The sequence below is a fragment of the Lissotriton vulgaris genome, chromosome 4_1 (genome assembly GCF_964263255.1).
Source record: "Lissotriton vulgaris chromosome 4_1, aLisVul1.2, whole genome shotgun sequence".
Classification (NCBI taxonomy): Eukaryota; Metazoa; Chordata; class Amphibia; order Caudata; family Salamandridae; genus Lissotriton; species Lissotriton vulgaris.
Window position 1 is genome coordinate 1,173,431,414 of NC_141691.1, and position 25,361 is coordinate 1,173,456,774.

The 25,361-nt window shown below is 46.2% G+C and overlaps 1 protein-coding gene across 2 annotated transcripts in view; it reads left to right on the plus strand.

Annotated features, from left to right (window-relative positions):
• The window catches only part of PIGN (phosphatidylinositol glycan anchor biosynthesis class N), a 1,076,629-nt gene that overhangs the window by 270,760 nt on the left and 780,508 nt on the right, over window positions 1–25,361 (plus strand). For both annotated transcript variants that reach the window (XM_086965406.1, XM_086965407.1), the window contains exon 10: window positions 8,860–8,900. In XM_086965406.1, the coding sequence (XP_086821532.1) occupies window positions 8,860–8,900 (41 nt within the window). The remainder of the gene's footprint in view (window positions 1–8,859; window positions 8,901–25,361) is intronic.

Consider the following 25,361-nt stretch of genomic DNA (forward strand, 5'->3'; position numbering starts at 1 on the left):
CAATACAGCCCGTTTGCGAATGGAAAATGGCTTGATACATCTGGCCCTTTGAACCTCCAATATTGCCTATAGGATGAATCCCAGCCTCATGAAGCCCCTACTTTCATGAACACTTCAGAATCACTCTTCTGGTGCCCTGCCCCACTCAGATTGTGTGTGTTTGTCTTAAGCTTGTCTTTTACTGCACTAATAAAGATTTTCCAGTTAAAAACAGCTCGGTGAGGACCAATTGTTATGCATCCTATACAGATGATGCAGCAGTGTCTATATACAGCTGCCCCCACAACAATCAGAAAACCACATTTTTATGGATTATCTTCTTGTCCTTTATCTTCTGTCTCCTTTTCACAGTGCTGCCACTACCTTAAAGGTAATTGATACCCAAAGACATGCATGTCTACGTCTTTACCACTCAACAGTTCTTTCCACAACTAGATATTGGACATGATATGTTTCTTAATATGTAGCATCTTTTGTATGATTTATCTGAAGCAGAATTGACACCACTATAGGCTGACACTGTTTTTATGTAGCAAAATGCAACCATTATGACCTTTTAACTCGGTTGGTGATCCAGTGTTGCTTGAGTCACCATTAATCTGGTTTGCTTGGCCTTACTGATGTCAAACCTCAAAGTGTTCTTTTTTTCCCCTTCAACATAAAATTATGCAGTCAGTCACAGAGTCTACAGAACAATAATCAAAAATGTACAATGTTTCCATTTCAGTAGAGATTCACTGAGAGAACAGCAAGGATACTAGTAAAGATAAAAGAGTACATCAAATGGGCAAAGCAAGAAAGTACACAACTTGTTTCCCATGTATCCCTCAAACACCTGAACGTGTGGCAGCAATACATTGCATCGAGGGGATGTTCATCAAAACTATGATAGTGACTCCATTGTCCCCATACTTCAAACAATTGCCAAGGACCTCCATGGCTAGCACAAATCACCTTCTCGTCCTTCATGTACCAGTCTGTGTTAGCGCATCATGTTACAGGCAGAGGAGTGATCAGGCTGCCCCACAGTTTACTGATATCACTCCCTGCAATATTTAAACTTACTGCACTAAAGAGTCTGTTATATTTCAACAGAGTGCAATTTCCCAGATGCCCATAAAGATCAATTTAGTGGTAATTTCCTTAGGAAACGCAAGAACGTCGGTCAGGTGGATTTGAACCTTGTCCCAGAATGAACAAACAAGAAAGCATTTCCGTGGTGTATAGAAGAATGTGCCTTCTTGATCACAGTCCCCCAGGTATGTGGTGTTGGTAAACCTGGCGAACTGCAGTGTAGAATTGTCAGTTGTACCAGCCTGAACCCCAAATAGATTAAATATTGTCTAGGGTAACTCAAAATCTTAGCTCATTCCTCCTCATTTATTGATCAGTTTCCCATCAGTCTTTCAGTGTATCAGGGCAGTGTGATGCATTGTTAAACACTGTCCTACAAACCATGGAACTCATTTCTTGTGCAGAGGTTCTAATGGTTCCCCTTTTCTTGATCTGAAAAAAGGCCTGTACACCACATTTACTGCAAATAATTTTCCAAGGCATGTGTTAGTGGTAGAAAACAAGAAGCTTGGGAATCCTCAAAGGGGAGTCGGTGCATTATCACACAGATGTTTTCACACCTTCTGAAGTCCAAATGTCAGCCCCGTTAGATTCCCCAATCATGTTCTAATTGAGAAACCTGCTCAGATTAACCAGTTTATCAATGACCACACTGTTTCCCAAGTGTCTCTGTAATCACAAGACTGTACCAGCCTAAGTTTTTCAATGCAGTTTTCCACACCAGCAACACTGCCCTGGTGGGTTTGGGTAGAATATTGGATGTCGGATGGTCAGTCTCCCTTAAATGATCCTGCGATAACTCATATTGCCAAGGGCATGTCTGTCGATAGACAGGCATTGGTCCTCCTGCAAGGAAAATCTCCCACTCATTCAGTGCCACTTTCTAGGAACCACAGTAATACTTCTACGAATTGGAGAAGTCCCATCTGTATCCTACACTGGGAGATCCTATGAATCCCTCCTCTCCAGAGCAGAGATCAGATTATTTCAGTTCCAAGCAATCTTTAGCCTTGAAGTCTTTTAAATCTAATAGCTTAGTCTACATTGTGAAGTACAAGGAATAAGCAGCTGTAACATGCAGTTCTTAGACTCAGTAGAAATAACTTTATGCATTAAAATTGTGGATCAGGGGGGAGGAGCTTAGCGCGCATCCAAGATGGTCGCGTGAGCACAGGGCTCCCCGGACCCTCGCCACTCCTCGCAATTTATCCTGATGATATCCTGATTTCTTGGACGGACTCTCGAAGATGAACCTCAACTGAGTCCATAACTCTTTCCAGAATTTAAATCGGACTTGGGTAACCAAAATTACGGCACTTTGAACTTTTGAGGCCCACCTGGAGGCCGTGCCGGGGACTTGGCGACTTGTGGATCCGGGACGAAGTTGAACAAAAACGGCAGTGGGGCCTCCTCGGTGGCCGTACCTCCACTTTCGGTTTCGTTTCCGGATCCTGGCATGGTCTGACTGAGAGACTGTTTCGCTCGGCTGGGGACCAATCCAGCCTCCATTTAGTGTCCGCGCTGCTTCCTCATTATAGCCTATTGGGTCAAGTCGTGACTTTCTCTTGGCCGTACGAGCCAGTTTTTGAGGTCTGTTGGTGCCCGGCCTGCCGGCGGCCATTTTCACCAGGTTTCGCGGGCCCCTCCAGGGCGCATCTTCCAGCATGACGGGCAGGGGGGAAGCCGAGAAGCGGAAGACCAAGACGCCTCTTCGTGGGGGACCGGTCCAGACTAACATTATGGACAGGTACACTCAAGCCAAAGGATCCCCCAGGCTCTCCAGCCGTACCCCGGAGGACGCCAGAGAAGACCCTTCTGCTCCTGTTGACCTGTCCCTGCAGGACATTATGGGCGCCATCACCGGCATGAAGGAGACCATCGGCCAGCAATATGAGGCTCTGGCTCGTAAAATTGACACGGTCGCCATTGATGTCACTCTAATCAGGGCCGACCTGTCCAAGACTAATGAGAAAGTGAAGTCGTTGGATTTGAAGACTTCCAGCCTCACGGCCGATGTGTCAGAACTCCAAACCGAACTTGGCAATTTGAAATCGGCCAATGACCTGATGTCCCATCGGCTGGTGGATTTCGAGAACAGGGCAAGACGCAACAACATTCGCATCATAGGTGTTCCAGAAAATCCTGAGAATCACTCGGTTGACCTCCTGAATGAAGATCTAATCCTCACCCATCTTGTCCCTTCTGGACTGAGCAAGTTTTTCGCTGTGAAGCGTGCACATCGTGTTCCGGGCGGTAAGCCCAAGCCGGGTGCTCCTCCGAGGCTTATCATCGCAAAGCTTTTTCATTTCAGAGACCGTGATGCGATCTTGCAGGCATCGAGAGTGCAAGGCCCGGTGAAATTTGAAAACTCCTCTGTCAATTTTTTCCTGGACTTCACTCAACTTGTCCAGAGACAAAGGATGGGCTTTCAGGGGGTTACGCGACGTCTCCGGGACCTGGGATTGAAGTACGCGATGCTTTTCCCTACAAGGCTTCGAGTAGAATATGAGGAACGGACCTTCTTTTTCGATCGACCGGACAATGTGAGTGACTGGTTGGATTCCCTGCCTGGCCGAGGCGATCGGACGGAGCACCCTGGCAGTGCCGAGGGTGGTGAGCCTACACAGAAGTGACTTTTCAGTCCCTGACTTCCGAACATCGGACATTGCTCAGCTGGGTGCTATTTCTTTTGTATATTTTGCCTTACAGTAGTCCACATCTGGGTGGCGGGTGGGGACGGGCGTCTTTCCTCCTCCGGGGTCTTTTTGTAGAATGGGATTGTTAGGGCGACAGGCACACTGCATTTTGGGGTGGCTTTTTGGTCTACTGCAGGGGTGCAGGGAGGGGGGGGGGTTGTAACGGGTTTTGGTTGGGGGGTGGGAGGGGGTGTTTGTGGTCGTGTTTTCCTTTCTCAAGGCGGCATAGTGGTTCTTTCTCTGCTTCAGGTGTCCTGCTCTTTGTGGGGAGACTCATGCAACACTTGTGGGGATGGGGAGTAGATGTTTGAGGTTGATATCTTGGAACGTCAATGGATTAGGGGATCGTATAAAACGGGGTGTTGTACTGTAATAGTTGTGTCTCTTTGTCTCTTGACGTGGTACTCCTGCAGGAGACGCACTTGGTCGGCAATGTGTGTCATGCTATGAATAGGTGGGGTTACCGATTGGTTGCACATTCCGGGTTCTCCACTGGTTCCAGAGGGGTTGGTATTCTGGTCCGGTCTTCCCTCTCTCTAGAGATTCATAATGTCATCCTTGACGACAGAGGGCGTTACGCCGTCCTAACCGGTAGGTGGGAGGGTAAGACTCTTTCTTTAGTCACAATATATGTTCCCCCAGGCCTCCAGACCTCCACTTTCTCGGATGTTGGTCGGATGATGCTGGAGCTCCCTGATAGTCTTCTCCTTATGGGTGGGGACTTTAATTCTTTGCTATCCGGCGATTTGGACCACCACCCCCCCAGGGACTTTCCCGCTTCCCAATTATGGCTTGGTGGGTTCTTGGACACCTTTGGTCTGGTGGATTGCTGGAGGTTAATGCATCCGACGCAATGTCAATACACCTTTCACTCCGGGGCTCATGGGAGTCTCTCCAGGCTTGACTACTTCCTCATGCCCGCTGTCCAGTCCTCCTACGTTGGGGAGGTTTGGCACTTGGCCCGGGGCATTTCGGATCACTCTCCTGTGTCGCTTATTTTCAATACGGTGTTGCACGCCGCGGGGCGGATCGCCCCTATCAATCCTTGGCATCTGCACAACCCCAAGACCCGTAACAGCCTCATAAAGTCGCTCGACCACTACTTCCTGGAGAACTAGGGGTCTGTTTTGTCCTCAGTGTCCCTGTGGGAAGCCTTCAAAACTGTTATTCGTGGACAGGCCCTATCTTTAATAGCTGAGACCAAGAAAGCTAAGAATGGGGAGGTCGTGAGTCTGGAGGCCGAAATACTGGAGTTGGAGGCTGATCTAGACTTAGGTGTCACCCAGGATAGACTCCACGCCCTTAGCTTGAAACAGTTTGACTATAAATCCCTTGTTACAGATGCTGCCAAGATAATGTACAGGTAACAGCCAGGTAGACTGTATGATGTTGGGGATAAGGTGGGTAAATTGATTGCCTGGCTTGATAAGAAGGAGAGAGCGAATCGCGTGGTCCCTGTGATTCAGAATTCTGACGGTGTGAATGTGACTGACCCTGGCGAGATTGTGGAGTGTTTTGCTGACTAATTTTGTGTGGTCTACTCCCCGGTGTCCGATAGAGATGAGGACGACTCTCGTTTATTGCTGAGGGACATCATGCTGCCCTGTCTGTCTGAAGAGGATCGAGAGTGCATGGAGGCATCGTTGTCGGTCGACGAGATGGCGACCGCGATCCGTTCCCTCCGTTCTGGCAAAGCTATAGGCCCAAATGGCTTGACTATTGAATTGTAAAATTGCGCCCAGATAAAGTCGCACCATGTCTTTGTGATATGTTTATGGAGTCGCGTGATCTTGGCTCCCTCCCTTGTGACCAGCGTCTGGCTACTATAGTTGTAATTCCTAAGGAGGGCAAGCCTCGTGATCGCTGTGCCTCATACAGGCCTATTTCCCTACTGAATGCCGAGACGAAGATTCTCGCCAAGGTCCTTGCTAATCGTCTACTCACTGTCATTTGTGACCTGATCCATCCGGATCAATCTGGTTTTATTCCGCACCGGAACACTACTCTCAATTTGCGGCGCTTACATGGCGTTCTCGCTAGGGCGGAGTTTCTGTCCGAGCCGGCCATCTTGGCTTCCTTGGACACCACGATGGCCTTTGATACAATAGAATGGCCATATCTTTGGGCCACTCTGGCGAAGTTCGGTTTCGGTGCGGGATTTATCAGTTGGGTGAGGCTTTTATATACGGATCCGCTGGCTCAGGTTGTTGTCAATGGTAGGGTGTCCCAGTACTTTGCTCTCGGGAGGGGTACTAGGCAGGGGTGTCCGCTGTCCCCCCTGCTCTTTGCTCTTGCTCTAGAACCGCTTGCAGCCTGGCTCCGATGGGAACCGTGGATAAAGGGCATTCAGTGGGCCCCCGATTTTGAATACCGGGTTTCGTTGTACGCCGACGATATTCTCTTGTACCTCACCTCCCCTCGTAAATCCCTCAACGTCCTATTTGACGTCCTCACTTCTTTCGGTAAAAACTCCGGTTTGATCATTAATTGGTCTAAATCGTGTGTGTATGTCATCTCCGCCGGCCTCCCCCCTTGCCGAATAGGTTTCCCATTCAAATTTCACAATCCGGTTTCAAGTACTTGGGGTTTACGTATCGTTGGACCCGGCTGTCCGCTACGAGCATAATCTCCTTCCTCCTCTCCGACGATTGAAGATGGACGTGGCTCGGTGGAGTAGATTGCCGTTGTCGCCATTTGGTCGAGCGGCACTCTTTAAAATGATGTCCCTGCCCCGATTTCTCTACGCACTCCAGAACTCTTTTGAAATTATTCCGGCGGCCTACTTTCGGGAGGTGGAGGGTTTACAGAGGAGGCTTGTTTGGGACTGTCGCGCACGCATCGCTCTCGCAAAACTAACTCTCCCCTGGTATGACGGGGGCATCGCGCTCCCGGACATCAGGAGGTATTATTGGGCCTCCCAGTTGTCCGCTATCAACCATGCTACGTATGCACCCGGTCCAAATCCGGCTTTTGAGATGGATAAATATCAGTTGCCTGGTGGCAACTTCAACAGAGCGCTCTACTCTCGGACGGCGAGGAGGAACCTAACGGGACCCACTAAGATTGCAGTGCGTGTGTGGAAAGATGCCAATGTGGCCATGGGATAGAATGATCGATTGACACGAGCGACCCCTTTTGTTTGCTTTGGAAAGATTGGGATGCCTCTGGACAACGAAAGGTTTTGAGAAGTGGGATACGATTGGCATTAGCAGAGTGGGTGATCTCTGGGTGAAAGGTGCAGTCAAGTCCTTTGCGGTGCTTCAGAGTGAGTATGAGTTGAGTGAGAGGGAGTTCTTCAGATATGCACAGGTTCGCCACGCTTTGCTGTCGGTCTTCACGGCCGGTACCACTGTCCCTGAATCTTCCCCACTCGAGGACCGTATACTTGATGGTCATCTGCCCGATAGTACGATCTCCTTGATTTATAAGAAATTAATCAATAATCGGGCGGATCTCCTTGTGCGTCTTAGGGAGGCCTGGACCGGAGACGGGTTGGAGTTGGATGACGAGGACTGGCAGTCCGCACTGTCCTCCCGAAAGAGGTCGCCATTCCTGCCCGTCTCCGTCTCGTCCAGCTCAAAATTCTTCACCATGTGTATGTAACGGGTCCTCGTTTGGTTGCTATGGGTTTTTCCTCGGATGGGTTGTATAAGCGCAGATGTGGAATGAGTGCCACCTTCCTTCATATCCTTTGGGAGTACCGTGAGGTCGCGGCGTATTGGCACCGTGTGCATGCGGTAATGGAGTGTGTCACTGGGGTCGCTCTGCTGCATGAGGCTCGTAGATGTTTGTTGAATGTGTGGGAGCCGAAGGATTACAGCGTTGCCCAGGCCCGGTGGGCGGCACTAGGGAACATGATTGCAAAGAGGGATATTGCGCAGCTTTGGGGTTCCCAACGGCCTCCCACCGTGTCAGTATGGAAGGAGAATATGGACTGGTGCATGTTTAGAGAGAAGACAGTATATTTGGCTAGGGGCAAGCCTAGGGCGTGGAGTAAAATTTGGGGCCAGTGGAACACCTACCGAGGCAACATCTGTACGCCCCCCTTTGAAGACACTCCGGACATTTCTCTGTCTCCCTGACCCTGAGGTTCCTAGAATACTGTACTCCTTTTGCTGATTGTCCTGACTTCCCCACTGCCTCCCCCCCTGGTATTCTCTATTGTCCTCCTGATTCTCTATCCGGTATGGCAGGTCCCCCCCCCATCGGAGCTCGACATCGTCTAGAACGTTTCTCGCCTTGAGTTTTGTTTCCTTGTTTTTCTCTTTGTTTCTTTCCTAAAATATTTATATCCTGCCTCTCTCCTGAGTTGCCGAAAATGTATCTGTAATTCTGCTGGACCTCTGGGGATCAGTTGCTGCTTCGTGACGTCAAGTAATTGATTTGCATACACTAGCGGCCGGCCCCTGTGGTTGTTGGCCCATATTTGTAATGATGTTGTTTTGCACAATAAAGTTTTTCAACAAAAAAAAATTGTGGATCAGCCACAACTTTGTTGTCTTTAATTCATTCATTTATTGCTGGACTTTTCCAGCAATCAAGACTTCCAAAACCATGGATATCTTACCCTATGTCTAAGAAGCCCTAACTCAGCACTTATATGGTATGTTTTATAAACTAAAGTCCACTAAAATGCTTATTTGAAGGTAATGAGGCTTAGGGTGATCACTGCCCTGCCTCTTTTCAGTGGTTAAACTGTTAATATGGGCATCACACCTGAACTGCTCTACATGAATGATGTAGAAACTAACACAAGCTAATAGGCTTTGCATTTTGAGAAGGGGGGTATTAAATGTATATTTTTTCACACTTCACCTCCATATCAGAGCCTGTTTGGTATTGTTTTTTTTATGAAAATCGCATTAGATAACTATAGACCATAAAGCTTCTAAAAGGAGGTCCGATCTAAAGATGCACACTAGTCCATTTTCCTCTGAATAACAGCCTTATCATGTACATGTCTTTTTATTTTGTATGCCTCAGATAGATCAACAAAGAGGAATATAGACATTGCAGTACCGCTTTAATAAATCAGTGAAAAATCACTGTCTATTTGATTGCTTAGTGTGTTCTTTTGTATATGTTTCAGAATGGAAACTAGAGAACTTTAAGCGCCACGATGTCAACCAGGTATGTATTTTCAATTTACTCAGAGGCATTGATAATCAGTGCTTTCTGTTTTTTTTAATTTGTATTTCCAAATGTATTGGTTTTTCGTTGAACGCAATGGCTGTGTGAAAGCACAGCTGTCATGCATCCTGAACTTTGGCTAGTACTTATCTTATATCTGCACTGCAGGGCCTACTTGGATTTCATACAGAGACCTTATCACGCCAGAGCTGCTAAACAATGCTCATAGTTCCTTGACAATGAAGTGTCAGCTAGTTGTGTTCTACTAATATTGTATTTCCTAAGTTTTAAGATCTATGGGGCATATGTTTTAAAGGATACATTTGCGATTCTCAAATAGCGATTTTTAGAGAATCGCTATATGAGAATCGCAAAACGCTATGCATGTAGGATTTGCAAATAATTTTTCGAATCCTACATATCCCTTAATTGCGAATCGTAAATTGCGATTCGCAATTAAGGAATACCTCCCCATTTATTCCTCCGGGCCTAGAGGCCCAAAGAAATGAATGGGAAGACGTTATCAATTTGCGATTCTCAATTAGAGAATCGCAAATTGAGAATGCAATTCTTGGGTGCCAGGGTGTCAAAAGTACACCCTGTTGCACCCCTGAAATGTACATGTGTGCACATGTGGCACACATACATGCCCTCAGGGCATGTATGTGCGCCACATGGCCCTTTGAAAAATGAAAAAAGTGAATTTTTCAAAGAAATCGCAAATTACCACCAACTTGAAGTTGGTGGTAGTTTGCGATTTCTTGAGGCCAAATAGCACTTTTTCTGTGCTTCATACATTGCATTTAAGGAATCGCAATTTGGGATTCCTTAAATGCAATCGCAAAATAGAGAATCGCAAATTTTGCGATTCTATAATTTGCAATGCTCTTTTGGGATGATACCTCCCAAAAGGCCATTTCCCGTTCGCAACGGGCCGATTCTGAGAATCAGCCCATTTGCGAACGGGATAAGGGCTTGATACATATGCCCCTAATACTTTAAATGTTTTATTTCAGTTTCAGTCAATCAATCGGTAGATTTGTAGCGTGGTTCTTGTTACCCGTGAGGCGCTTTGAGGGCATCCAGGCTCAATAAGACATAACACGGTCTGTACATAATAATGTATTCAATGTTAAACATTTCCTAGCTTCTCTCACACAACAAACCTTGGCTGTTGGCCATTGCTAACCTCTGAAAGTCAAAGCGTAACAAGGAGGTATGTTGTAATTTAGTACGTTTTAAGCAGTAGCTGGCTGCTTTGAGTCCAGTGAGAGTACTTGTTACGTGGATTGGCTAATTGCCCCTGGGTCTCTTCGGCCCTAGGGAACACTGGAATGATTGTGAATCACTATAACAGTCACATCTTTACTAGTTTGGTTTTGGTTCATGCTAATGGTTATTTGATATTGTCACATTGGTAGCCTAATCCCCCAGTTGTTTGTCTTTCAGCTGTTGCCAGCATTGGTTAGGTTATGGCTTCTATCCAGGCCTTACTTTGGAATCTGCATTTCTAGAGTCTCCACCAAGAATAGTGCAATTATAATTGATCACTTGAGAGGCCGGAAATGAATCAGTAGGTACTTTATCCAGATACTGCCTTAATTAACTCAGCTGGTAGTTTAAAGCTTGCAAGTTGTGTTACCAAATGTTCCCAGTCGTCCACGGTTTCCAAGCTGAAATCAGTGTTCAATAGAGAACTGTGCTGACATCACCCACGATCTTTCCTTCCCCATGGAAAACTCAATTTTATTAACTGGGTGCAGGCCCGTTTCTAGGTGTTGTGCCGCCCTAGGCGAGAATTGAAAATGCCCCCCCCCCCCTCCCTCCCTTTTTCTAACATCACTCTCTCCCCCGTCATCCAGGCTAGAAGAATAAATGCAGTAGTCAAATGTCCTAATTCTGACAATAATGAACAACATTGCTCTATTTTGTAAGTGGGGGCAGATGTGTCAAATTGCGAATCTGGGAGAGATAGTGCCTTGAAGGCTGACCATTGCGGGAGTCTGTGGTAGGGGCGGGTGTAAGAGGTGAAGCAGGCTTGGTGTTGTCTGTGTAGAGGCTAAGAATGCCACAGGCCTCTTCTCGTCCGTGTGTGCTTCCTGTGAAGACCTCCTGGCTCTATCCAGGCCGGACAGGAAGTGGAAACAGACACCTTGCGTTTCTCCCACCCTGCTTCTCACAAGTTTAGCTTCAGTTTGAGCGGTGAGGTCATCTCCCATCTGTTGCCTGCGCTGTGCTTTGCCAGTGGTGAGGTCACTGACTGCAGTGTCACCGGCCCTCGTGGCCAACTGGCCATATGTGCACTGCACACTGCATGGCTCACCTCGCTGTGTCAGACACCACTGCTCTGCACACTGTACAGCACACACACCCCTCGCTGTGTCAGACACCATTGAACATTACATGACGTCACACACCTCGCTGTATCTGCACCCGGCACACACAGCTCGCTGTATCAGACACCACTGCACACTACCCAGCACACTTTACTGTGTCAGACACACTGCACAACACACACACCTCGCTGTGTTAGACACCATTACTCTGCACACTGCACGGCACACACACCTCTCTGCGTCAGAACCCATTACTCTGCACGACACACACACCTCTCTGTCAGACACCATTACTCTGCACACTGCACGACACACACACCTCGCTGTGTCAGACACCATTGTCAGACACCGTAGAGCTCCTGATTGTGCCTGGAAGGGACCCCTCTACCTACCTTGCGGGGGTGGGGGGCCTCAAGTTTTGGTATGCCACCGGGAGTCGATCTGATAGGTAGGAGAGACTGGCTTGAATGTGGGTGGGAGGAAGAGAGTGGGGAGTTGAAAGAAGGAGATTGGAGGGAAGACAGAGAGTGCGGTAGAAGGAAAATGAAAAGATGAGGCAGAAAGAGGGGGATCATGGAAGAAAAGAGAGGAGAATCAGAGAGATTCTGAACGAGGCAGCTTCAGGCAGAGAGAATGAGATCGAGTGAGAGAGGGGAGAGAGCAGAAGAGCAAGAGAAGGGATGCTGATCAGGAGAGATGTTTTCGGTTGTCAGGGAACGGCTCTGATTTGGTAACTAGCAGCCCCCAACCCCAGTATGTGTTTTTGTCTGTCTTGTTTCCTGTGCTGGTCTTAGTTTCGACAACATTGCTTTCAATATAGAGCCTTGTCTGTCCATCATCGTCTATGTCTCAGATAAAATGCTCTGCGTATTTTACATGATTTGTTTTGTAGAGCTCTGAACCAGTCGTCGTTCCAGCAGCTCGCATCGTACCGAGCTGTTTCATGTCGGAGCTATTGATGCTCATCTGGCCGTATATGTCAGTAGTGATTATCGATCACACTCTTTCTAGCTGCACCTGTTTGCATTTACCGGTCTGTCTGTTCTGTAGTCTAGATACTCCTGGAAATCTATGAGTATCGTAGATTTCCTGAAACACTCCTGGAAATCTCTATGGATTCCTCACCGGCCGTCACCCGCCCGCCTCCGCCTCATTTACAACATACATTAGGCCTGACTCAGTGATGAACATTATTACACAATTACAATACATATTAAGATGAGTCATTTACAAATATTCGAATTTGCAGCATGCAAATGCATCCGAATCGGATGGATCCGAACTATATATTTTTATATTTATTTTCGCAGGCAGCCAGGCCCAGCGGCCTTCTGACTGACTGACTCACCGGCGGGCTGTGCTTGGTTTGCACTGATTGACTGCTAGTGTAGTAGTAGTGCTCAAGTCACTCACGACCTGCTGCTTGCTGCGTACCATCGTACGACACGACCACCACACGGCCAGGCCTGACCACGGGCGGCTATGCTGTTTTTGGCTCGTGTGAGTCGTGGTGCTGGGGGTGGGTCGGGAGAGGGCCGGCGGCCGGCGGGAGACGGAGTCAGGAGACCCAGGAAAAGACTCCCTGTGTGGTGGCACTGGCTGGCAGGTGGCAGCTGCAGACCAGTGCAGTTACTAATTAAATTATGGGCAAAGGGGCGCCAGGCCAGGCCCAGCCAGTGCCGACACGACTGCGACACACACAGACCGTCCGTCCCCCGCGCACGTGCGCCGAGAGAGATGGTGGCACTGGTGCGCCGTGCGTCACCGCCGTCACTGGCCTGCCCTCCCTTGCAGAAGAACTGCTGGTGGATTGGCCAAGAATGTTCCCCAGGGCCGTCATTGGTAGCGCTATCCCAGCGCTACAAGATTGACGGCCCTGGGGACCCACTAGTGTGTCCCGCAGTCAGACCTGCACCTCTCTCTTCTACACACACGTAACGCCATAATAATCTAGGGTGTGCACGCACGCACACCGCTCGGCAACAACAAGCATCAGCAAATGCAATTCCATTGCAAACATCAGCAGGCCACAGCCAGGCCAGGTCAGGTGCGTGCGCTTCACTTGCACAGTGCACTGAGTCCAGACTAAAATGCCGCCCTCGTCATTTTGCCGCCCTAGGCGGCCGCCTAGTCCTGCCTAATGGCAGAAACGGCCCTGACTGGGTGGTTCTAATGTTAATGGGTTTTTAGATGGATTGCATTGTGATTGTGAAGATGAAATGCATAATATTGAATAGTAAGCGACAATTACTTTATCCATGAAAGATCAGTTCTAATTTGAGTCATCTCCTGGCTGGCCATGGACATATATAATACCCATTGTAGTTCGCCGTTGGATGAGTAAACTTCTTGATGGCTTCTTCCGCAAGAAATAAAGTAGCTTGGCCAATAATGTTCTGTTTAGTCCGGGAGATGGGCTTGGCCCTGAAAGCTTTTCACCCATGTGTACACAGAAATGTTCTTTTTAGTTTTATTACAATCAGTAGTGCAATAGGTGCTACAAAGGAACAAGCAAGTCAATGCACCTTTCTTTCTATTTAGGATAGCCATGGACATCTGAAAGTCTGACCTCAGTCGTGATCTCATTGGTGTTGCAGCCCTTTTGTTACAATGTTAGGAGGAACAAATCTGGAGGTGGGCAGGCTTAGCCGGACCACTCCCATTCAAAGTAGTTTGATCACCACCATTTTGTGACGCATTAGAACTTCTATGCAGTTCTCATATTTTCAACATATCACAACATCTAATGCTTCAGAAAGTGTCTAAGCTATTTGGCGGTGGGGGATGTGCCTCCAGAATATTGAGATGGGAATCTCGGTGTCAGGAAATATAGTGACCAGTTTATCAAGGCCAAAATATCGGAAGGTAAGTAAGTAAAGATTTTTTATACTTAACTCTATATATATATATATATATATATCCACACAAACGGCAATGATACGCGCTCTCAGGATCCTGGTTAAGGGGTTTTATTAAAGGTTATGGTTACGCGTTTCGGAAGCTATGCATCTTCAAGGTGCATAGATGCGCAGCTAAGAATGGTAAATCTTTACCTTCCCTAGATGAATTTACCTTCCGATATTTTGCCCCTCGATATTCTGTCCGCAATATTCTGATACCACTATATTGCTATGCTTGCTACTCTGTAGTACAATTATGTGGGGTTACTGACAAAACTGTTCTCTTCTATCCCCAGATGGACAGTAATCTAGATTACTGTACTGAAGTCAATGTTTTTAAGAGGATTTTGCCTAACGGCAAGATCGGTCGACCTCGAAGCCAGGGAACCAGGTTCGAGTCTTGGTAGGGATAATCAACATCCTGTGATTCTGGACAAATCACTTAATCTCCCCGTGCCTAAAATGCGTCTGTAATGCAACTGGTGCTCGTGTAAAGTGCTCCAATACCTTCGGGTCGAGTTTGCGTTATATACAACTAAAAAAAACATATAGTTCTGACATTGGGGTTTATAGAATAGCATCTCTGTTCCTGAGATGTGCCTCATGCTGTTTTTTGGTAAAATAAGCATCCCTAGATAATGTATGAAGGTTTCTTTTGTTGTGTTTTTTTTTAAAGTCTTCATCACCTTCAGATGTGATTTTCTCATACATCTCTCTAGGCCAGGGCTGGTCAATTCCAAATGTCTGCAATAATTTTTGGGACATTTGTTCATGGGGAGGATAGGAAGTCATACCTCCGAACAGGGGGTGTGGTGAGCCCCTCGCTGTAGTAGCTGCAGCGACGTGGGGTTGTTTTATGGGTGTCTTCTGTCAGTCAAGTTAAAGGCAAAAGATCATAATTATCGTGGTAAGGCAATAACAGCGTCAGTGAAAGGGGCAATAAAGATACACTTAAGAAGCTGAGGGAAAAGGGTAGATGATAAAATAGGAATGTATGCGGTAGTGAGAAAGAAGGAAAGATGTATAGATAAGAGTGAATGAAGGAAGGCTGGCAGGAAGGTAGGTATGGTGATCAGAGACTAGGATAAATGGGTGGATCGTAGGTGAAAGGATGGATGGCTAGGTAGATGGACGTTTAAAAAATGAATGGATGGCAGAGTATACGGAAAGGTGAGAAGGGGAAAAGATGAATGGGCAAAATGATCAATTAATGGTTAGATGGATTTTTTGATGATGGCTAAGTCAAAGGATGGATGGGTAGATGAATGTTTGTATGCATGCATAGATGAAGGATTTGTAAATGGATGGTTGGATGGAATGGCCCACTAATTGATGGAATTGTGAACAACTGTATGATGTATGAAAGAATGGATGGATGATAGAATAGAAATATGAAACAGTAAATCTCAGCAGGTTGATTTCCACCTTGTCCTAAATCAGTCCCGAGCAATATGAGGGGTTGGCTTACCTCAGTATTTTTTTATGTAAATACTTTCAATACCATATTAATTACATCTTCCCCAAAAACATCAAAGTTTAACATTTACGGACATATGCTCTTCATCCTCACTTGCTGCATTACATCTCTTAAATAAGGCCTCTTGTGATGTTGCCGGCGTGGTGAGCTTGTGTGGAGTCCAAAATGCTCTATGTAGGGTCAATAAATGTTTTTTTCCCTTTAGTGCAGCAGTTGGCAATAGAGTATAAAGTGCATAAAAAGATACTTGCCACACATTATGCAGCCCTTGACTTGGCAAGCATCCTTTCAGTATCCTATACGAGGAGTGTGTCTTGTTTTCCTCTGCTTCTGGTAGTGCCTTGTACCATTTAGATATACCTCTTGCTTCTTGCTGCTGCCAGATGCCACAAACTCACTGCTGACCCTCGCTGCCTGACGTGGACCCACCCACCCGTCTCCCGCTGCCCTGCCGCTCTCTTTCCATCTGGAGCGGGGCCGCTGAGTGGATACCAGCGAGGGGCGGACTACGTTTCCCAGATGCCCTAGCGGTGACCCGCATCACCTGTGAGCGCCAGGAGGCGCTTAAAAGAGTCACCAGCTCCATTGAGAGGGGGAATACCTTTTGCTTCTTGCTGCTGCCAGACGCCACAAACTCACTGCTGACCCTCGCTGCCTGACGTGGACCCGCCCGCCCGTCTCCCGCTGCCCTGCCGCTCTCTTTCCATCTGGAGTGGGGCCGCTGAGTGGAGACCGGCGAGGGGCGGACTACGTTTCCCAGACGCCCTAGCGGTGACCCGCATCACCTGTGAGCGCCAGGAGGCGCTTAAAAGAGTCACCAGCCCCATTGAGAGGGGGAATACCTTTTACTTCTTGCTGCTGCCAGACGCCACGAACTCACTGCTGACCCTCGCTGCCTGACGTGGACCCGCCCGCCCGTCTCCCGCTGCCCTGCCGCTCTCTTTCCATCTGGAGCGGGGTCGCTGAGTGGAGACCGGCGAGGGGCGGACTACGTTTCCCAGACGCCCTAGCGGGGACCCGCATCACCTGTGAGCGCCAGGAGGCGCTTAAAAGAGTCACCAGCCCCATTGAGAGGGGGAATACCTTTTGCTTCTTGCTGCTGCCAGACGCCACAAACTCACTGCTGACCCTCGCTGCCTGACGTGGACCTGCCCGCCCGTCTCCCGCTGCTCTGCCGCTCTCTTTCCATCTGGAGCGGGGCCGCTGAGTGGAGACTGGCGAGGGGCGGACTACGTTTCTCAGACGCCCTAGCGGTGACCCGTATCACCTGTGAGCGCCAGGAGGCGCTTAAAAGAGTCACCAGCCCCGCCTCGCGGGACGCCGGGCGAAGCCCGGGCCAAGGGCGGGCCCGTTTAATCCTGTTAAAGACCGGGTAAGACTGGACAGGGCCACGTTATTTGCATTTTGTTATCGTGATCGTTCTCTTCTATCTGAAAGTACGGACATTCTTCCCATCTCGTCACTCACGATAGAACACCTTTTTCCGTTACCATCTGTGTTTTGGCCATGACAAGAGGGACTAGAAGTAAAACGGCGCAGAATGCCACACAGATAACAGGCCCCATAGATCTTTTCATCACTAGGACCAACGAGGCGATAGACCAAAGTATAATCATGCTGGAGCGTAGGGTATCACAGGAGCTGGCAATAGCGAGAAGGTCCTCTATGTTCCTTCTTGCCTCTGCCCAAACCCCTTCTCAGCCAGGGCTGATTACTCCTATGATACTGCCACCTGAAATTATAGCACAGATCCATACTGTACCTAGTATGGTGGATCTATCTGCCACCCAGCTGTCACTTGACTCTCATTCAACCGATGACCTAGAAAAAACACCCAACTTATACCAATGTCAAACCCACGCAGAATCCACGGAAAAAAATGCTAAAGGGAGGAGGGAGGGCGCCATATCAAAACGGGCGAAAAAGAAAAAAATGACCACCTTTAACTCAAATCAATCTACATCTTCCTCAAACATCCATATATCAGATACAAATCATCCCATTCAGTGCCCTCAAATTGTTAGTAATACCCCCGTGACTAACATCCCAGGAACTCCTGAGAATTCAAACAGCACGGGGGCAGCGGGGGCCACTTGTAATATATGTGCATCCAATGCCCAACTACTAGAAAGTGTGAGGGAGCTTCTTAAACGTCATTTTCATCCAGTATAACGTAGCCTAATGAACATCGAAAAGCAACTAGCGAAGCTAAACTCACTACCTTTCACCCAGAAAGCTTTAGGTCCATCAATTACAGGGGGGGGGGAAATCCAAAGCTATTAGTACATCAGCCAAATTAGCTCAGCCTGACTCCTGTTCAAACTCTACACAAGCAGCAAAAGCGGTAGATGTGCAATCTGAACGGAAACTAATACAAGACACCACCCACATTATTGTAGAAGCCGGGAAGGCAAAGTCCAACACTACCCAAGATATTTCCAAGGCCACCCCCGGTCCATCAAAGGGCCCAACACAGTCAACTCAGTTAGCCAAGTCGAAACCTTCACCATCCATACCCTTTAAAGGGTCGGCTTATCAACCTCTGGGTGTTGAAAAGAAGGGAGTAACGTTCAGGCGTCCAACACATCTTCCACCTGAGGCGACCCCATATACTGTCATCCTTACTGGGGTCCTAGAATTGTCGGAAAATATTGATGAACCTTCTTGGTCCCTTCGAAATAAGGTGCTGCAGTGGCTGAGCATAAATAGACCCCTACAACCTCCTAATTCCAGTAGAATCTCTTCAGTACGAAGAGTATCATGGATTGGTGAATCAGGAAAAAGCATACAGGGTGATTGCGTTATAATCAGCTGTGACGATCCCGCCACAGTGGATTATATTTGCTCTTGGCCTGCCCTGGCAAAAAAGGGGGGGATTGATGCATACCGTCGCTCCTTTTTTTATCCACCATCGAATTTTTATGACTAGGGAGAACCTCTAAACTGGGAGGAGGGCTCGGATTGGTCTTGGAACCAAGCGGGCCACTGGAACAGGAATAGGAATAGATTTAGAGATTGGGAACCTCGGTCCTGGCTTCCGAGAAGAGAACAGCTTAATCTGGAAGGCTGGAGGGGTATTTCTACAAGCAATAGATATGAATGTCTAGACATGGTCGACTGACCACCAGGGAACTCAGTCAGGGTGAAACAGGCCCACAGCATTCCTTCTGCTTTTCAAATCCCAGGCAGAACACCCGACTTGTGCAATATAAAACTCTCCCTCTGTCACACCAGCTCAACCCTGACTAGTTTAAACCCAGAACCCCCCTGGGTATCAGTAACTCCGACATTGTCCCCCTCAAATCAACTAGATATAGGCTCCACATTTGAGGGGCACGATGTTATAGTTGCAAATGAGGCACACAACACTTTCTCTCATGGTGAAATAGATAAAGGAACTTTAGATCTGACAGGGCAAAATGTGGTCTTAAATACGAGCCCACACTCACTGGAAAAAGATTCAGCACAAACAGTGAGGAGAGCCAGTGTGGCTCTAACATCGTGGAACATCGCGGGCCTCTCCAAAAAATTGAAAGACCAAACATTCCTATCCTTTGTAGACAAATTCGATATCATATGTCTCCAGGAGTGTTGGGACCAGGAGGAATCCTACATTGAGGGCTTTAGAACCCTCTTTACCCCGTCTATTCAGGGTAATCGAGGCAGGGGCTCTGGAGGCCTCTGTACTTATGTCTCCAACCTGGCAAACTTGACAGTAAAGAAACTTGAATATGAGGGGGCTAACAATAGAGTGTGTAAATCATTGCAGGGTTTCTCTGTAAAAGGGAAAGGGCCGAGTCTTCTTCTGATCAACTTATATAATAACATCTTGAAAGAAGAAGCCAAAGCTCTTATAGAAGACTTAACCCACATCCTAAATATAGGAACGGGAGAGGCTGACTGCATTCATATAGTGGGAGATTTCAATTGTCATTTATGCTCTCATAGTGGTTCGGATATTTGCGGCATAATAAACCTAAAAGGGGAACCTAGCACGCATTTCGAACACACCACTTTTGGCAATATGCTAAACCAACTAATGCATGATTGGGACCTAGGCCATGCCAACGAACTCTGTGAGCCCATGGTTGATTTTCAGACAACTTTCCATGGGCGAGGGTCAGGCACCATCATAGATTTCATGCTGTTGTCCAATAACAGACAAGGATCTGTACAGGGCTTTAAAACTGAAGACCTAGTTATGAGCGACCATTTCCCATTTAGTATCAGTTTTAATGCGGGCAACCACGATAGCCATGCTTTAAGCTTATCTGATAAATTATATCGTCATACAATTTCCCTGTCCAGAAGAAATGGTTATGCCATTAAGTGGGCCAAGGTTGACCCTAAAAATTTCCTAAAGGAGATAATCACGAAAGATCAAGAGCACTTCATGACGTGCTTGGAACAAGATACTAATCCCCATACGATCAGAGTGGCCTATGATAAGATAGTAGCTACTATAAATGAAAAACTGACTAGGAAACGAAAAGATGGCGAAACGACTAGGTCGAACGGCTGGTTCAACTCTGCCTGCACCAAAGCCCATACATCTCTCCTGCAGGCTATAAAGACCCTGCCGAAAGACATTAAATTAGTCAGAGCAGCGAGGCTAGATTATAAACAGGCACTTCAAAATAGGAAGAAAGTACTTAAAAATCTTGCCTGGGAGGCATTACTTAAGGCTAGTGCCCTCCGGGACAATATTTCTTTCTGGAGAGAAGTTAACGCCCCGTTCTTTGTGGAGAGAAAGACTGATTCTTTGGAGGTAGCTATAGCTGAGGACGTGTGGGTCAGCTATTTCACAGCATTATATAAAAAGGATGAATCATCGGTGTTAAACTTCCGTGAGACAATATCATACACCGCTACTGACCCGCAGTCTGAAGTACCACACACCAGAGATACATTTCCTTTGAACATAACCTTTTCCCCACCAGAAGTTGAGCAGGCCATTCGTGAGAGCGCCAATTCCAAAGCACCAGACCCAGATGGTACCCCAATAGATTTATTTAAAGATAATATGGATCTCTGGGCCCCGCTTCTCACAAATGTCCTAAACGCCTACAGTCAAACAGGCTTTCCCGTCACATGGCAAGAAGCCATAGTAATTACTTTTTTTAAAAAAGGAGAAAGGCAGGACCCTAAATGTTACAGGCCAATCTCCCTGCTCGACTCCTTGATGAAAGTAGCAGGGAGAGTCCTACTTACCAAACTACAATCCTGGGCCAAATCTGAAGGGGTTCTTTCCAAATTCCAATACGGGTTTAAGAGCGGGCTGGGCACAGTTGAGCAGGGACTCAATCTGGCACTAATAACTAGCAAGTATATGGAGGTCAAAAAAGGGAACTTATACATGACGTTTGTCGATTTAAGCTCGGCTTTTGATTGCTTGAATCACAAAGTGTTATGGATTACCCTGACCAAGATGGGGATAGACCCACCTATGTTGAATTTTATAAAGGAACTTTATAGAGGTGCTGGAGCAACGGTCCGATATGGCAAAAATGGAGAACGCACTAAGAAGTTCCCCATAGAAAAGGGCGTCCGACAGGGATGTATCCTTGCACCTTTTCTTTTTAATTTATATATTAACGAAGTGGCAGACTTTTTAATTAATTTGGAAGTTGATTATCCTAAAATCCTAAAATAAACGGCTCGCCGGTACCAATATTACTATACGCCGACGACGCCGTAATAATGTCACAAACCCAGGTGGGCCTTCAAAAGGCATTAACCAGCTTCTCAACTTTCATGGGTTCTAGAGGTTTGAAGATAAACTTGGGAAAAACCTTCACCATGTGCTGCACCTAAAAAAAACCCTCCAAAATAGACTGCAAAACTTTCGTCAATTAAACAAAGATAGGCTTGACCAAAACTTTCTCATATTTAGGTATTATTTTTAATAATAGAGGAACCTGGACCACAGCCATAGCTACACGCAATCTGGCCTTGTCCCGCACCATCGGTGCAGTAAAACAATTCGCCAAAAGACTGGGCGGAAAACCTATAGACACTCTGCTTAAGATCTATGCAGCTAAATGTGTCTCAACTGCGACTTATGGGGCTGGTATATGGGGGATGGCCCACTGCACACAAATTCAATTAGCGGAAAATGCCTTTTTTAGGTATTTGTTAGCTGTCCCAAGATCAATCTCTACAACTATATGTCACAAAAATTAGACCGAGTTCATATCACAGATCTAATCTAGCCAGTTGTTCAAATTTCTATACAGTTTTTTCTGCTTCCCCGGTAAAGATTACTAGATCATACACATGAAGTGCAATCTTCCTTTCATATTCTAGGCATTCAAATCAACGTATACTATGATCACTTCTAGCTGTTGTATTATGGGTTTAATGTACAAATCAAACAAAACAGGGGATAAAGGACAAACATGCCTTGTCTCCTTTCTAATGCCGAAGTTGTTTGCTAGATAACAATTTAAAAGCAATCTTGCTTTCAGGGCGTTCTAGAGTACTTTAACTGTGGTAATGATTATGGCTTAAAACCAAAACTTTGGCAGGGTCTAAAGTTATGACTGCTAAGGGATTTTTGTATATCACTGCCAAATCAATTGATGGATAAGGTTGTGCATTTGTCTTCGCGGAATAAATCATTTTGATCAATGTATATCAGCGGTTCATTTAATTCCACCAGGCTTTTAGCTAGTATCTCTGCAAACTGCTTTATTCTACATTAAGCAGAGAAAGAGGATGATATGGCTTATTTGGTTTGAGAGTAACAAGAATGGTGGCTTTTCCCCAGGATAGAGGTATCTCTTCCTTTAAATAAAACATCATGAAATATTATCTTACATTCTTGTATAATAACTTTCTTTATGCTTTTATAAAGTCATCCCAGTATTTAATTAGGACCTGTTGCCTTTACCTTTTTAATTTTTGATAAAGCTATTTCAGTTTCCTGTTCAGTTATCTCGTGGAGCATCCTTCTTTGATCCGCTTCTGCTAATCTTTGTAACTGCACCAAGTTTAACCAAACCTTCAAATTAACAGCATCAGTTTTTATCTTTTCCTGATAATGGTCTTGTAAAGAATTATGAAATAAAAAAAATTGAAAATTTATTACAGGTTACCTATTGCCCATCAATGGTATCCTGAATACACGTTATATTTTTCTGTGTTTTTTGAGTTTTGACTTTCCTAGCTAATATTTTCTGACTTTTCTCCCTGTACTCAAAATATTGAAGCTTCCTATTTTCCCATTTGGCTATTACCCTTTGTCCTACCTTTATCCTGTATCCTAAAAGTATCATTAAAAATAGCGGTCTCCAATTCCATAGGATTGTCTCTTGTTGCAACTACATTTCTAAATTTTCAATTTCTTGAATTATTAACCTTTTTCACTTCCCGCCATTTCTGACTAATCTTTTCTGACCATTTAGAAATGATGTTTCATAGATAAGCTGCATATGAGTTCCAAACTATATCATTAGGATAACTACCCTATAACTCATGAATTCGATTTTAATCTCAATTTCATGAATCTTTGACTATTGTGCTAACAGTCGCCAGTTTCTTGATCATCTGGAATTGGACGCTTTGCCAGGTATGTACAAATTCTAGCCATACCGCAGAGTGATCGTAGGGATGTATTTAATTGATCAAATTGTACCCATCCATTTCTGCTTAACGAACAATAATCAATTCTAGAATTCTATTCATATTTTCTGCTATGAAGAGTATACTCTGCTTCCCTGCCTTGACTGACCAATCATCACACAGGCCTAAATCTTCAATGATGTTCTTAAAACAGTTTGAAGCTTTGAGGGAGTTCATATGTAGGCACATTGTTGACCTGTCTAAGATATTGTCCAATACCCCTTTAAAATCATCTCCTCGGAGGATTGGTATATTTTAATTTAATAACTTTGCGAAAAGGTGTTATAGAGGCTCACGTTAGTACCATAGTACCCAGCACAGAAAAATCGTTTTTATGGATTTTTAATGTTGCTAATACCCATCACCTTTATCATCTGAGTCCAAGTTTGGAATCTCATTGTTACAATTTTTTCTTATCACAATTGCTACTTCCCATCATGACTGATCCATGCAGATAACTTGCTGTGTCCAATTTTCTTGGTTTAATACTGTGAGAAGTTATCCTGGTATATGCTGTCCAGTATAACTAGTATAACTAGTGGACAGTGTCCACTAGTTATAGTGGGCACCTTGCACCAGTCCAAACAACCCTTATTGATGATTAGGTTAAAGACAACCTTTATTGAAAGCTATCCTAGTGGTAGCTATGGAGAGCAGCCTTCAGGCTAAGTCTAGAAGGAATGTAAAGCAGCTTGGTTTACCATATTATAACCTCCTGAATGACCAAATGAAAGGAGAACCACGCAAGGTATATATAAAATATATGTTTTTATTACTAAACACTCTTTACTAACCTCTTTATGAGATTAGAGAGTAAGATACACAATATCAAAACACTAGAACGACAGTAAATAGCACAATACACAGTGGACTCCAGGGGGAGACCAAACCATATATTAAGAAAGTGGTAAAAGAACCACGACTTGACTAGACACATTGCCTAGAACATGTAGAATCGCTGGATCCCAAGGAACCACCCAAGGTAGTGACACAGGGGACCCATGGGGGACACATGCAGTGTGAGAACACAGCCGCAAGCTCCGTATAATCCTATGGGAAAGTCGCGTTGGGATTTTAAAGATTAAGGACACTTAGGAGAAGACTTGGAGCAAACCCTTTTAGACTTAGAAGGTTCTAAGGCCATCACCCATGTGAGCACCGGAGTACGCGTGTTACCTCACACAGGGAAGCCGGGTGCATAGGTGTCAAATGGTGTTGGGAATCTTCGCTGTTTTCAATAGATAGTTGCTGAAAAGTGCTGCTGCCGTGGAAAAAAAATTGTCTGGTGTGATCCAAGCCTAGATCAGAGAAGTGAAGAACCTGAACGCAGAGGGGACAGAGTCTGGGTCACTTCAGGGTGACCAGGGGCATGGTAGACCAATGTTGGGTGTTTCAGGTGCAAAGAGGTGAAGCTTGACTCCGCTGCCACAGGGACAAGGAGATGTCGACGATGACCAGAGTCCGCAAGCAAGCTGTCCCACGAAGGATGTCGAGTACTGGGGGGTTTGTGTCCGATTGGGGACAAACAAGCCTTGGCAACTGCAACCCACGCGGTGAGAGTAAAATGGCTTCGGTGTGGACCAGCAAGGTTCTGGTGAGTCCCAAGCAATGGAGAGTCAGGGCACGTCTGGAGCAACCAGGTAAGGGTGTTGAAAGTTACAGTACCCTTCTCAGGGACCCACAAGTCGACGGACAAGGGATCGCAAAGGGACCTTGAGAAGAATCACTAAATACCAGCCCACGGGACACTCGTGGAATGTAGGCCAGTAATTTTTGGTGGAATCACTGCTTGAGGTCTGGACTACAAGTAGCCCAAAGCACAGCCTCAGGTATTGCCAAAAAGCATATGCTGCTGCAAATGTGCATGGTGTCCAGGGGTTCGGGCTTTGGATCTCAGGTTTGCTGAGAGCACGGATCAGCCTCGGGGAAGCTTGTAAACCCACCGCCTGTGTTGCAAAGTCTTCGGAGTCCTTCAGGAGCTGCGTAGTTGCAAGCCGGACAGATGCGTCTTTGGTGCCTGCCTTGCAGGGGAGTAACTCCTTTACTCCAAGGGAGATTCCTAGTCATCCAAAGAAGTGTAGATAGTTGAAGTTTTAGTATTCTTTAGTAGAGTTTCGTCCAGGTA